Source organism: Mixophyes fleayi, chromosome 8 (assembly GCF_038048845.1).
Source record: "Mixophyes fleayi isolate aMixFle1 chromosome 8, aMixFle1.hap1, whole genome shotgun sequence".
NCBI classification, from domain to species: domain Eukaryota; kingdom Metazoa; phylum Chordata; class Amphibia; order Anura; family Limnodynastidae; genus Mixophyes; species Mixophyes fleayi.
In genome coordinates this window covers 17,717,235-17,732,560 of record NC_134409.1, presented here as the reverse complement: position 1 = coordinate 17,732,560, position 15,326 = coordinate 17,717,235, and the positions used below count along the sequence as shown (strand labels likewise).

The 15,326-nt window shown below is 39.9% G+C and overlaps 1 protein-coding gene across 1 annotated transcript; it reads left to right on the top strand.

Annotated features, from left to right (window-relative positions):
* Positions 1-7,731: 7,731 nt before the first annotated feature.
* Positions 7,732-14,945, top strand: LOC142100010 (di-N-acetylchitobiase-like). The gene is made up of 7 exons (XM_075184011.1): positions 7,732-7,909; positions 10,613-10,751; positions 11,142-11,350; positions 12,288-12,465; positions 13,798-13,895; positions 14,298-14,459; positions 14,568-14,945. The coding sequence occupies exons 1-7, from the start codon at positions 7,778-7,780 to the stop codon at positions 14,787-14,789; spliced, it is 1,140 nt and encodes a 379-aa protein (XP_075040112.1). The 5' UTR covers positions 7,732-7,777; the 3' UTR covers positions 14,790-14,945.
* Positions 14,946-15,326: the final 381 nt, after the last annotated feature.

Genomic DNA, 15,326 nt, shown 5'->3' with positions numbered 1-15,326 from the left:
GATGAAGACTGATAACAAAAATATGGTCTAACCCAAGTAAACTGCACATTAAAAAACATCCCTGAGCCCATGGGGTAAATTTATCAAGCTGAGGGTTTGAAAAAGTGGAGATGTTGCCTATAGCAGCCAATCAGATTCCAGCTGTCATTTTGTAGAATGTGCTAAATAAATGATAACTAGAATCTGATTGGTTGCTATAAGCAACATCTCCACTTTTTCAAACCTGCAGCTTGATAAATTTACCCCCAAGACTCAAACTTACTTAGGACAACATCCAAGTGTTTTAAATCTTTAATGATCCAATACACCCTCTGGGGTACGTAAACAAGGCACCCTGGGCTAATTGAAGGGTTTCCTTTGTCAACTCCATTAAATATGCCTTGAGATTAAGATTATAGCCCCGATTCTTCTACCTGACTGGGAACTCAAGCCAGATCATCGATCAAGCCCATCATCAAACCAACCAGAATATTTTATAATGCACGGGTGCTGTAATAGAATCACATACAATCAGGCCTGCTAGGCTCTATATATGCACTGGACAAGTAAAACACAGATACATTAAAAACTGATTCCATAAAGAGGTGTTACAGCATTCTTCACAAGTCTGTTTCCACATGTTGTCAGCCTTCTTAGAATTTCTTCTTTGACCAGAGGAGATATTGTCACATGGTTATATACACATATATCCTATGTCCATAAAGAGTGTGAGATATGGCAGCCATGTTTGTTACTGGCTAGTTTTGGATGTTTGTAAGAACCAGAAAGAAATGGATTATAAACTATTCTGTAAAATCCCAATCTATATGATAATCTAATACAATGTAGGGGGTGCTCATCCAGAATATTAGCTATGCTTAAATCAAAACAGAAGAAAAACAGAATGTTCCTTATTGGAGGTGGCTTAGTGGTTAGCAATAATGCCTTACAGCACTAGGGTCATGAGTTCAATTCCCGACCATGGCCTTATCTGTGAGGAGTTTGCATGTTCTCCCCGTGTTTGCGTGGGTTTCCTCTGGGTGCTCCAGTTTCCTCCCACACTCCAAAAACATACTAGTAGGTTGATTGGCTGCTAAAAAATTGACCCTAGTCTCATCTGTGTCTGTGTGTGTGTGTCTGTGTGTGTGTGTGTGTTAGGGAAATTAGACCGTAAGCCCCAGTGGGGCAGGGACTGATGTGAATGAGTTCTCTGTACAGCGCTGCGGAATTAGTGGCGCTATATAAATAAATGGTGATGATGATGAAGGAGGAAATTCAAGTCACCCCAAATTAACTCAGCGTTAATTCTACTACCGTTATTACGGTAAACTTAACCTGGCTTTCTGCTCGCTGCAATAGAGCCGGCGTTGAAATTACCGCAATAACGGTATTTAAGCGCCCTATTACCTTAATAACGGTAATAGTGCGCAGGTCGCGTTACTTTTTACAATATCGCGGCCAATTGAAATCCCCCCAAAGTCTTACAAAGTCTTCTGAACTAAATATGAAGTATTTTTTTTATTGAAACAAAGTAACTTTATTTGTTTATAGATACACAATACAAACAAATAGTACATTACATTCAAGTGTACTGCAATAATGTAAATATGAAGTCTTTATTGCATTCACATCAGGCATGGACACCCAGGGCCGTAACTAGGGCTGTGAGACAGGGGCTACCGCCCAGGGCGCAAAGTTGAAGGGGGGGCGCAATTTAGTAATATTTTAGGTTAATTTGGTTAAAATTGAGGGCTAGTGGGGTGCCATTTGTCTTTCTCACCTCTCAATCAGAGAGAACTGTGTCCTTGTGCAGACGATTACAAGCTTTTAAAACTTTCAACAACATAGGGTACACAGTGTACTGTGAAGCAAACTTATGCACCACGCTCAACCAGACCAGGCTGCATGAGCTATTTACAGCAGCAATGGGACTAAGGTATCACTCCTTAAATACAAAATACAAAAACACAGGGGGGGTATATTTACTAAACTGCGGGTTTGAAAAAGTGGAGATGTTGCCTATGGCAACCAATCAGATTCTAGCTGTCATTTTGTAGAATGCACTAAATAAATGATAACTAGAATCTGATTGTTTGCTATAAGCAACATCTCCTCTTTTTAAAACCCAGAGTTTAGTAAATCTAGCCCAGGGTGTCTCCTTTGCTCTGATAATAGCCTTGAAACACTATACAGAAATTGTTATCTTCATAAATGCAATGCTTATATTGTAATGAACAACCAAGGAAACAATGTTTGTAAAGTCCAGTTGGCTCTAAACATAGAATAAAACCTATCTGGATAGGGGATAAGTTTACAGCCAGCCGATCGTGTTGAAACGCTCACAGTGAGCCGTTCTTTAAAACAGAACCGTTAATATCGTTTACATCCACTCTTGCTATTGAGTAATATTGATTGTGTCACTGCAAGTTTGTAATGTATTTTGATCTGTACTTGTTCCTGAGGTCTGGATTATCACAATGTTGTGAGTCCTGCTCCTCACGTGGTATGTTACAGCGTTATATGTTATCCCCCTTGTTTTTACAATAAAGTCTATTTTAACTATATCTGCATTGTATTCAGTTTACTGACACAAATTATTTCACTCCTTTAGTAGACTAGTTACTTTATGTCAGAGCACCTGCCTTGACCCGCAATATCTTAACTTGATACATGTAGTGATTCAGTTATACATATTGATCCCTGATTCCGTTTTTTGATGTATTTCTCCTGAGGTTCCATCTTAATTCCCGTGTGATATATGAAGTAAATGAACATTCCATCAAGATTTACTTATATCGTTCCAACAACTCATCATTATCTGAGAGTGGGACACAATGTACTCCTGGTCATGCACCCAGCAGATCTTTGACATATAGAGACCGATTGAACAGGTGTATGGACTCTGGATTCTGTATAGTGTTTCAAAGCTATTATCAGCGCATAGGAGACACCCTGTGTTTTTACACAGTGTACTGACCTTTACTCTTATTTACAATTTCTTAATATGGTAAACAAGTTTCTAATTCACATTGGCTACCCTGAGATTAAGAACAACACACATCAAAGTTGTTTAAAGTTTATGCGTTTGCATTGTAAATCTGACTGCACCTTACTTTGCCTGACCTTTCTCATTGTCCTTTTCAGGGGCAAACACAGGTTTTGTAGAGAGGGGTTTCCACACCCCACGCCGCCAGTGGGCGTGACCAGCATGCATGGGGGTGTGGCTATAATTTTAGACAGTGCTTGGCTGCTCTCCAACTCTTCCTATCCCCATAATATACATGGGCAATGCTGCCTGCACTACTGTTAGGTGCACGCAGCTCTCCCTTTTCAAGCAGAGCTGTGTGAAGCAGGAGCAGAGTCCAGCCACCTCAATTATACAGTGCCCCAGCCTTGGAGAGGGGTTTCCAGGCACTAGGAATCTCCCCCCCTCCCCCTCCCCCTCCCCCTCCCCTCAGTTTGCCTATGCTTTTTTAAAACTAAACATGAAGTTTGTGCAGCAGTCACTAAGAAAACATCTGGTCAGACCATATCGATTTTTGACCTCCTCAAACTGATTTCTGAAAAGAACAGTGTTGGAAACACTTGTTTTACCTTGCAAAAATATTAGTATAATGTATTGCTAAATTGATACAATAATTGACCATAAACAGTCAATATTGTGTCAATCTGATTGGCTTCCACATCAGAGGTAATAAAAAATCCAACATGATTTATAAGTTAAAATTCCATATTTTATTTATATTATTAAAATATTCATAGCACTGATCAAAATATTAAATACAGTGTGAGTGTAGATAGAAAAAAGTGAAATAGTGTAATTCGAAAGTGTTTAAACACTGAGGTCCCTAAATCCTTTACAGGGGTATATCCTATTTGTAATAATATATTTGTCACGGTTGGCTTATAGGAAATTGATCCCTAGGCTCTGCTGGACATGGCTTAGCCCACCCACAGGCGCGGAGTTTAACAGGCAGGGGGTTTAAACCAGGAACCCCTGCAAGGAGGTATGGACTTAGCGGCACCAAACCTGCAGGTCGGGATCCTGTGAGAGGGTGAAGAGCAGAACGGTGTGAAGGAGCCAAGTAACACGGGTAGAGATTAATAAGGCACAAGGAGAATAGATGTCCTGTGGTACAACAAGGAAAAGCAGAGGCTGTCACAATGGTGTATCCAATGGTGATAGGTGTAGATACTGGAACAGCTGGAGTACAGCACTAGAGTTATGCTGACCACACAAGAAGCAGAGGTAACTGGGGATAACAGCCAATGAGTCACCAAGGCAGTTGCGGCTCACAGTGATAGCGGTCAGAGAACTGGAGCTGGCACGATAAAGTACATCAAAGATAGTATAGTGGTACTGGAACAGCAAAAGTTCAACACAACAGGAGACTGAGAGCAAACTGAAGTGGCAGAGGTAACTCGTAGCAACAACTGAAGAGACAGTAGTAGTAGCGGCTCTGAGTGATAGCGGTGAGAGAACTGGAACTGTCACAATGAAGTACACTGAAGATGGTAATAGTAGTACTGGAGCAGCGAAAGTTCAACTCAGCCAGACATTGAGAGCAGACTGAAGTAGCGGAGGTAACTCGGGGTAACAGCTGATGAGTCACAACAGTAGTAGCGGCTCTGAGCGGTAGCGATGAGAGAACTGAAGCTGCCACAATGAAGTACACTGGAGATGGTAATAGTAGTAGTGGAGCAACAATGGTTCAACACAGGCCACAAACTGAGAGCAGAACCACAGGCTACAGGAAGTGAGCTTGAAGAACAGGCATCAGACAGGTGAATCCAGGAGGTTTAAATAGTGCTCCAGAAGTGCTCAGCCAATGAAAAAGAGGGAGGAGGCCCTGAAGTGCAATAGACCTGCACAGATCTGAATATAGCTGAATGAATGAATGAATGAAGTTAGTCTGATGCTGGAACATGGCAGTTTCCAGATAAATGAAATGCGGGGAACGGGACAGGTACTACTTGCGGGACCCAAGCGATACAATATTTAATTGGGATCTAACATTCCTAAATTATTAACCCACTTCCAAGATCATCTCAAAGTTCTGATTGTTTAATTTGTAGCACCAAGACATTTCAAGACTCCACCATGGTCTCAGCTTCTTATCTGTACACATCACATGTCTACAGATAAGTCCTATGACTTATTCATACTGTGGGGTAGATTTAACAAACCCTCAAAAAGGAATAGTGGAAGTGCTGCCGTAGCAACCAATCAGATTCTAGCTATCACGTTCTAGAATGTACTAGATAAATTATGTTCTCCTATGTTTTGGATAATAATAAAGGTAAAATAAACTAAATGGAAGAAGAAAAAATATCACCTCACGAAAATGTTTATATTTGATTAAATTAAAAACATATCAGACCTATGTGTATCCAAACCTTTTAACAATATCATATCACTGCAAGTATGTGGCTAGTCTTTCTTACAATTAATCCTCTATACATACACTGAGGTAACTAGGTGGTGTGAACAATTACTTACTAATGAGACAGAATATTCCTTTCTTAAGCTGGGTACACACTGAAGAATTTTTCCCACCGAGGTGTTATCTCAAACGATTATATCTACGACTGAAGGTCCGATCAGTCTAGTGATTCATGCACACACACTGACATGATTTACCTTCAGATCTGTGCTCTTCATCTGGTCCTTCATCTTATCTTCTAGTCTTCAGAGAATGACAGCACAATATTCATTCATTCACTACTGTCACATTGTCACACTGATGAAAACCATCTTGTTATAGCTATCCACATGTCCTAACGTCTTTGGTTAGCATCTGTGACTCTGAAACTAAATATTCTGTCTCAGAACAAACAAATGAATTATGCCTTCTACAGCACTCTCTACATTTATTCACTCTGACATTCAGTGCTAACATCGGCTAAAAAGAGCCCGACTCTTGGCATACACACTACGTGATCGATAGGTGATTGATCTGAAAATATTAAACAGTACGACCAACCAAATGAAACCATGATCGGCACTTTGGGACGACTTTAGATCATCGTGTCACTATACACACTCATACGATATCTGACCAAACGGTCGGATTGTCGGCTGATTTGTCCAATTATTGGACAAAATCCTGTAGTGTGTACCCAGCTTTAGCACTTAAAATATCTGAAGATCCCTCTCTCCCCATAGGATTGAAATCGGGGGCATGCTCCAAAAAAACTTTTAATTTGGTGATTTGCTCATTTGCCTACTACAGGAGATTTTTATTAAAATAACATTTTACTTAAAAATGCTTAAAACATGCGCTAAAAATACCCAGTTTCTGCAGAGCTAAGGGCGTTATAAATACTTCCCATAGCTTTCTTCGGGGCTAAACTTTTGAGGAAAGATAGTAGGTAGGTTTTATTACATGAGATGGTACCAAAAGGCCTCAATGTAAATTCTAATTATGAAAGCTTTCTGGATTGACAAATTGGTATCTATTTTTTGTTTAACCTAACATTTGAAAAAGCATTTAATTGAAAATTAGTGAGTAGAGACTGTGACTAGATAGAATAATTTAAGAGTCTGATGGCAGAGACAATTTAGTTCAAATAGTGACACATGACACAATGCAATTACACTAGATGGGCAGGAAGAAAATCAGTTTGGGTTTAATTTGAGCTGCAAACAATCCTTGCTCAATGTTTAGCATAATCAGTCAGAGAGAATCAATCAGACAGAGACCTCAGACAGTCTCAATATGTTTACTCTTCTCAGTGTGAACTGTGATATGACACAATGTTCCCAGACAGAATAGATAGGTGAATAATGTGAGACTATGTTAATTTAAATGGTAATACATGACATAATGTAATTACACTAGCAGGCAGGAAGAAAATCACCAACAGAGTTTAATCTGAACTGTGAACACTGCCCAGCTCAACATTTAGCATAAGATACAATGTATAAAACAGGTTGAAGATTTAAAACAGGAGACTTGAATATGAAATAAAATAAGCTATTAATAAATAAACATAAATTGACACATTATATCTCAGTGTGCAATTAACGCTAATTCAGAGTGAATGAGCATTATATGTGGAGTGGAGACTGATGTATTGTATGTGGGGTTGAATCTCAACAGGAGTAACAAATTATTGATGGACCACATGTATGTGTGGGAAATCAATTATGAATGCACAAAACAATAAAATGCTGGAGAAGCCAATAAAATAAGTACATTTGAGGAAGGGTTAAATCTAATATAATATGTAGCAGTGAGACATCACCAAAATATTCAGCCCCATTAGGGTGATTAGACAATCCCTGACATGTACAGTTACATGATTATTACTACATACAGTACTATTGTAGATTTCTAACTTACTGTGTGGTGCATGGACTATTCTTGCTATGATTGTGATTGTTACTCTCACAAAGCTTTGTTCTCAACATAAAAGTTCTAATTATCTGTCTAACTAGTCTGTCAATCTTCTGCATGACCCCGCCCACCTCATCATCATACTCTTCCTAGCAGGGAGGTGTCGGCTGCAGTCTTCTGCATAACCCCGCCCACCTCCTCATCATACTCTTCCTAGCAGGGAGGTGTCAACTGTCAATCTTCTGCATAACCCCGCCCACCTCCTCATCATACTCTTCCTCGCAGGGAGGTGTCGGCTGTCAATCTTCTGCATAACCCCGCCCACCTCCTCATCATACTCTTCCTAGCAGGGAGGTGTCGGCTGTCAATCTTCTGTATAACCCCGCCCACCTCCTCCTCTTACCCTTCCCAGCTGGGAGTGTGGGCTGCAGTCTTCTGCTGGCTGCGCTGCAGAGAGGATGGAGGTCTCTGGTGCTGGCTGCTGGGTCCTAGGTCTCCTCATGTTAATCAGGATTATTGTGTCTTCGGCTGCCTGTCCCTGCTCAGACCCTGCTCTCTGTGAGCCAATCAGAGACACCCGGGACTTTGAGGTACATACTGAGTGTTAGTGTGTGTGTGATCCTGTATGGGTACATTAGTGGTAGAGTCACATTGCAGAGCTTTGCTTGTATTTGTTTGTATATATATTTATGTTGCAAATATGTGTTTTGTGTATAGTTTTCTATTTTTGCTTGTGCAACTTCCTGGTTATGAATAGTCTCATTAGGGGGCAGTAAATGATCTTATTATTTCATAAAATCTTTAACCTGGTGAGTTACTATGTGACTGTGATTATATTATATAATATTATTGATGATGATTTCTCATCCGTGCCTGTAACTGGGATCGATCATCACCGTTGCTGCTATCAGGAAGTGCACACATAGAATAGATTGCAGAGTATTCAGTGTTTACAGCTACCTGTCTGTAGCACCTCACCTAGCAAATATGTACAATTATTATATGCACGTTCCCATTGTCACCTATACAACTACTAAATAGATATTACTATTTTCTTTAAAGCATTGTGACATGAGCTACTTTACACTCTTACACAGAAATACATAAAACATTTTGTAGAACATCCAGGTCAACCATATAAAGGACATGTCATTTTCAAAATGTATTGGATTGCTTTCAAGGTGGAGTACACTGTTTACTGGTATCTTTCTATATAGTGTATGGGGAATGGTCTGTGAAGTCTTACTGGCGTCAAGGTGAAAGAATAATATTTTACTTTAGTCATAGGGCCATTGGTTCCAGATTCTGTACACCGTACATGATTTTGGTGATGCACCCACACTGATTTTAAGGGCAGCCCCAAGACTGGAAGTGTCATCCTCTTTTATAGAATTTTTAGTATTTCATATATTGCCAAAGTCTGCAATCCGCCTTAAAGTGACCACACTTCCTGTATACAAAACATTGCACCACTGATTATAGTTTTTAGACCCAATCTTGTGTCTTTAGTGCTGATTCTGCTCCAGGCACATAGCTTGTGCTCGAATTTCAGCTTATATTTGGTACATTCCAACCTGAGCTTGCTGTCAGTTATTGTCATTTGTGGTCGTTAGCATTTAATAGCTCTTTGAGACCACTTCTACTGCTACATGGAAGTGTTTTATTCCCACGGTGTTCTATCATTTCTAAGGTATTTGTTATGTAGTGCTGTATATGTTGGCTTTTATTCAGCTTGTTTGATAAGGTTTTCTGATACAGTGTATGCACTTTCTGTAGCAACATTTGTACATGTGTACTATCATTTCATCATCACTGGACACATGGATGTTTTGGGGGGATTTTTTCATTCCAATCACCTGTTTGGGGTATAATGTGGTCTTTTGTCCAGATACCTTCTCTTATTCGTAATATCTTTTCTTTATACTTCTGTGACTGGTAGTTCTGGTTTGTCAAGCTGGCCCATGTGAACTTCGTTGAGTTGCTATTGACGATCATTTTTCTTAAGCTTCTGACTTTCACAGTTGTCCGGGGGCCATAGCACTAGGTAATTTATATTGCCTAATAAAGCTCCCACACAAGGGCGTCTGTAACAGTGTTATGTACATCTAGTCGCTATCCAATAACGATTGGCCATTTCCAGTTATGTGGTTCCAAAGCACAATGTGATTTAATAGTGAAAAGCAGCAGAGTAACAATTTGAAATAAAATAAGTACAGCCGTCACTATTGCAGGTGCCCTGGATCCAGCATACAGTCATTCAGTCTAGATGTCTGTGGTGAAAGTGACTGATTACTGGTCCCAGAGCCCCTGCTTATATACAGTGAGTGATACAGTGAAAACAATACAGATGATTTGGCATGTTTCCATAAGTTCAGGCTTGAGAAAGGTCCAATGTAATGCAGGTTATTCAAGGGTGGGTGTCAACTCTCCAGAAGATGCATGCTAATCTTCCCGCCAAGAATTAGTTCAAACTGGTCTATTAACATTACACACACACAATACCATACATGATCATTTATTCCCTATAATCCATATCTAGCATACGCAAGGTGTGATCCTTTAAGCGATTGAACCAGACGTCTTCGGATAAATAGGGGATTAGAATGATACCAGATATGACATGTTTCCTGTGACCTGAACCTTAGATCTCACTAATGTGTATAAAACATTATAATATTTAACCATAAACTCTGCTACATTTCATTACAAATAACTATGTGTTGCAACTAATTTTAATATGAACTAATAAGTGTTTGTGTAAGTGCGTGTATTAGTGTCTGCACGTGTTGCGGTTAATTGCGCTCCTCCATGCCGTAGCGTGCTATTCGCATAATTTCAGACATAGACAATCATATTGACAGATATTGTCATATCCAATTATTTGACTTCGACACAAGTCTCTCTTCTTCCTTGGGCCTCTGCTGATAGACTCCTTTCTGGGAACCTCACTGTCCTCAGACAACTAGGCTGTTGCTCAGTCACGGCATGGTATGAAGGATGCCTGTAGGCCCTTGCCCTCTCTCTTTCCCCAACACTGATCTGTCGCCTCATTGTTATTCCCACTGGCACCTCTCACAAGCGCCTGCAAGTGTTTCAAAATCCATCTCTTGTCCCGGCCCAATTGTCAACTCTCTCTGGCTTATCCGGCAACTCTTCATTTGCAAAACTCTGCAGTTTGTCCCGCACGCACTCAATGTTCCCGGTTGTAGACATGCCGGTGAATGCAGTCATATATATATATATATATATATATACAATGGAACTATTGATAACTGTGAAATTGTTGTTTCCAGGTCTATGTATTTTATACCAGAGGCAGTAACTGGAAGAACTATGATTGGACCCAGGTCACGACAGTTGCGCTATTTGGGAAGTATGACCCAGAGCTCATGTGCTTTGCACATTCCAAAGGAGCAAGATTGGTTCTGAAGGGTAAGATCACACATGTCCGGTCATGCAGCACTGTGGTTAGACCGATATGGGCACTGAGTGTACTGTATTGGGGAGCAGGTTCCATTGAAAAAAAACAAAAACATTTTTTACATGTACTGTTATCTGATGCAATGTGTTTTGTGTCAAAAATTACACTGGAGGCAGCCATCTTGGGCCGAACCAATATTCATGTAGTCTATCCATTAACCAGGTCAGGCTTTGTGAATATTGGTCTTGAAGTGTCTCAGTGACTCCCTTGGTTCTTGGCAAACTGTTATGCTGCATTTTTATAAATACTGGTTCAGCCTGCAAAATGGCTTCCTCCATTGTGTGCAAGTGGAAGGTGCATTTTAAGTGGTATAAATCTGCTACTTCTGTTCTGTATTTTAGGAGCTGTCAAACTGGAGGATATTGTGGATCCAGAGCAGAGATCTGCATGGGTAACTCAGCAGGTGAATTTGGCAAAGAGTCAATATATGGATGGAATTAATTTGGATATTGAGGAGACCGTGCTCCAACATACTAAAGAGTATCGAGCTCTAACTGCTTTGGTGCAGGAAACTACAGAAGCTTTTCATAGAGAAATCCCCGGCTCTCAGGTGAGATACAACGTCTGATTGTATAAACTATCAATTGTAAATATCACTGTCCATATTTTATGCAAAAGAAGAAATGTTCTCATGAAAAATGCACATACATGTGGCTCTCCTTTTATTATAACAGCCCTCCTAATTATCTCTTATTAAATATATTTTATTTTTTTTATTATTGATTTGAATTTTGCTTTGTACAAATGTTACAAAACCTAAGCTTCACTCTTCACTTTTGCTAAGCTGTTGTTTGAACAAAAGTCTTACTTGATACACATTCACAGTTGTCAAAGAACGCCTTGTGTCATTGTGTTTCAAATACTAATAGATCTGTTCCAGCTCAGCTTCCAGTGTTCAGATTGTGCAACAAGGTTATTGACCATGAAGAATACATGGGACCATTAAGTTTAATCTGATATTGAGGATTCTGTTGTGCCAAATAGACTGAAATTATACTGAAGTCAATATTTATTAGTCCTTTGTGGACAGTGTTGTAAAGTAATTATTCATTAGATCATAAATCTGGTGGCTAAGTGGTTAGCACTTCTGTCTTACAGCACTGGGGTCATGAGTTCAATTCCTGACCATGGCCTTATCTGTGTGGAGTTTGTATGTTTTCCCCGTGTTTGCGTGGGTTTCCTCCGGGTGCTCCGGTTTCCTCCCACCCTCCAAAAACATACAGTAGGTTAATTGGCTGCCAACAAAAATTGACCCTAGTCTCTGTCTGTGTGTGTTAGGGAATTTAGACTATAAGCTCCAATGAGGCAGGGACTGATGTGAGTTCTCTCTACAGCGCTGTGGAATTAGTGGCGCTATATAAATAGATGATGATGATGATGATGATATAATTAATGTCATTGTGTCCAGCAAAAACCATTGGCTGACTAATGGGTACCTCAATTTTATAGACTGATGATCTGATTATTCCACACTGCTTTGCTTGTAGGTTACGTTTGATGTTGCCTGGTCTCCCAACTGCATTGATCTTCGTTGCTATAACTACACCGGTATAGCAGACCTGTGTGACTTTCTGTTCGTTATGTCCTACGATGAACGATCGCAGATCTGGACAGAATGTGAATGTATCGCTGGAGCAAACGCAGCGCTCAACGCCACCATAACTGGTCAGTTTACAAAATCTTTTTTGGCTCTGCAGATTTCAAACTAAATGTGTGTACAAATCGTTGTTCCCTGCGATTCAAAAAATATAAACTATTGATTGGCTGCTAATGGTCACTTTTATTTATTATTCTTTATATAGCGCCTACAGAGAATATCTAATGATTTAAATCAGTCCCTGCTACATTGGTACTTGCAGACTAAATGACCTAACACACAACCACACTAGGGATAAGCTGTCAGAAGCCAATTAACCGACCAGTATTTTTTTGGACAGAGGAAGACAACAATGCAAACCTGGGAAGACTATCCACACAGATAGGACACTGGTCGGGATTAAACCCATGACCCCAGTGCTGTGAGGCAACAATACTATCCATCTTACTGCGTATTTGTACATTGCTGGTAACCAAATATATCTCAAGTCATAAGAGCATATAAATAATCAGTGGTCCTTCCCCAAAGAAATCCATGTTCAGATGGCTGTAACTGCTGTCCTGAGTTTGGTAGGCAGGTTTGAGGACCTCTCCTCTAAAGGGGTATATTTACTAAACTGCGGGTTTGAAAAAGTGGAGATGTTGCCCATAGCAACCAATCAGATTCTAGCTATCATTTTCTAGAGTGTATTAAATAAATGATATCTAGAATCTGATTGGTTGCTATAGGCAACATCTCTACTTTACCAAACCCGCAGTTTTGTAAATATACCCCTAAGGCTTTATTAGTAGGGCATATTTTGCTGATCTCCTATCTGGGGCACAGATCGATTAATCAGTTCACTTTGATATATAATCCAAGCTAAAAACTATTCCTCCTGTGCTCTTAACAAGATTCACCAGCAGCGCATGTGTTTTGAGGCTCTAATGACCAATATTATAGGGACAAGACCCAGGTTTCATTTGAGGTTTTCTGGCAATTCCCAGCATGCTCTGCTAGATTGCTAACTACTGGTCTAGACCAATCACCATCCACTAAAGAGTGAACATGCAGCATCTAAATGGTAATAGATCCACCATTAATGAGTGCAATAACAACACTGGTCTATGGAAGCATTGATAGAATGTGATTTTATTGCCCTATAATTGAATAACTATTTACATGTATTAAATCAGAAGTTGCGTACTCCTGAGGGCGGAATAATAACCGGTATTAGTGTAATAATTGGGGAAATGTGGATTTGTAAGAATTGCTATTTAAACTACGTAATAGGAAGACCACATGCAGTAAGCTGTCTCACTTCACCCACTCTTAACTAGCATTTTGTGGAACTTCTTTTGTGATAAAAAAAATTTTTTTTTTTCATTCATCTTTATAAATAAACCTCGTTCTTTTTCCAGGTTATATGCAGTTCATTAATTTGAATATTGATCCTAAAAAGCTCGTAATGGGTGTCCCCTGGTACGGCTATGACTATACCTGTCTACAGTTGTCGGAGGTAATCATCTTGCTACACATACACACATTGGCTTCTATGTACAACACTCTCACACAGTAAACACGTGGTGTGTGGGGTTTTTTTCCCCACACATTTTGATTCAATGTGTATAATAGTACAACCGGGCTAAAGGAACATTTACTGGACCATGGTAGTGGGTGGGTTAGTTTGCAAAGTGGGGTTTATGGAATTTCATAGTCTGAGGTTCAACTATTTTGATCTTTGGTGCTAGATGTGTTTTGTACATGCTGACATTGTTATATAAGAAAGATGTTTTAATGGTATACAAATATTCTTCATACTTGCAATGAGAAAAAAGTTGACACCTCAACAACAATTATGGTTAAAAGGCAATTGGTTGTTCCTTTTGGACTAATGAAGGCTCCATCTCATCTCCTTCAGACTAACCAATGTAAAATTGAAAAACGTCCATTCCGAGGGGCTGAATGTAGTGACGCCGTGGGCAGACAGGTACCATACCGTGTCATTATGAAGCAGGTCAACAGTTCAATGACTGGGAGGTTATGGGATGATGTGCAGAAGTCGCCTTACTATAATTATAAGGTTAGTGGTTCTTTTTAACTATTTTTTGTTACCACTGTCTAGCGTCTGGTTTTCCCTTAGTAGAATTAAACACTTTTTTATTTTATTTTTTCTAAATCATTGCAACAGGACTCAAAAGGGCAAATCCATCAGGTCTGGTACGATGACCCGGAGAGCATCGCTTTGAAGGCGGCCTACATCAGGACATTTGCTCTTAGGGGAATTGGTATGTGGAATGGAGACCTCTTGGATTACTCCAACGACACTATAGCCCAGCAGCAAACCAAAGACATGTGGAAGGCATTAATACCACGACCACTCTCTAGGTCCGGTGTCCAAGACGATTTCTGAGGTGGTATTTGGAAGGAAGACTGCGGACTATAATTTTTCTGCTCATAGGTCTTAGTTGTGCTGGGCAGCCTGGAAATTGAATTAACATGAGCAAGATTTTTTTTTTTTCATCTATTTTGCATTTTTTCAACCCCATTAAATAAAGTTGTTGTTTTTTATATAACAATCGTATATACTGTTTGTATATATTACTCACTGACCAGATAGCAGAATATAGCCACTGCATTAATACAAATACTGCACACAGGTCCAGTATCACTATGTATAATTAACAGATTTAATGAGCTATTGTTATATTGCAAGAACAATAACAAGTTACCTAAATTCAACTAGTGCAAGTCATTCAGTGGTGGGCAACAGGGGAGCCTTCACCTCGGCCTCCATCCAGCTGCTCCTGATCTGCTTCATTCTACCTCTGTTATAAAGTGGAGAGTAGGACTGAATGGGACGGAGCAGCTGGCTTCTGTGTCATGTGATCTCTGCAGGGAGGTCACTCAGCACAACCAATCAGAGAAGGGGGAGGAGTTTGTGCAGCGC

Excerpts from the sequence above, each read along its gene's own strand:
- LOC142100010 (XM_075184011.1), top strand. The coding sequence starts at position 7,778 with ATGGAGGTCTCTGGTGCTGGCTGCTGGGTCCTAGGTCTCCTCATGTTA. Across the intron at positions 10,752-11,141 it reads AGCAAGATTGGTTCTGAAGG|GAGCTGTCAAACTGGAGGAT; the intron begins GTAAGATCACAC and ends TCTGTATTTTAG. Across the intron at positions 14,460-14,567 it reads CGCCTTACTATAATTATAAG|GACTCAAAAGGGCAAATCCA; the intron begins GTTAGTGGTTCT and ends TCATTGCAACAG.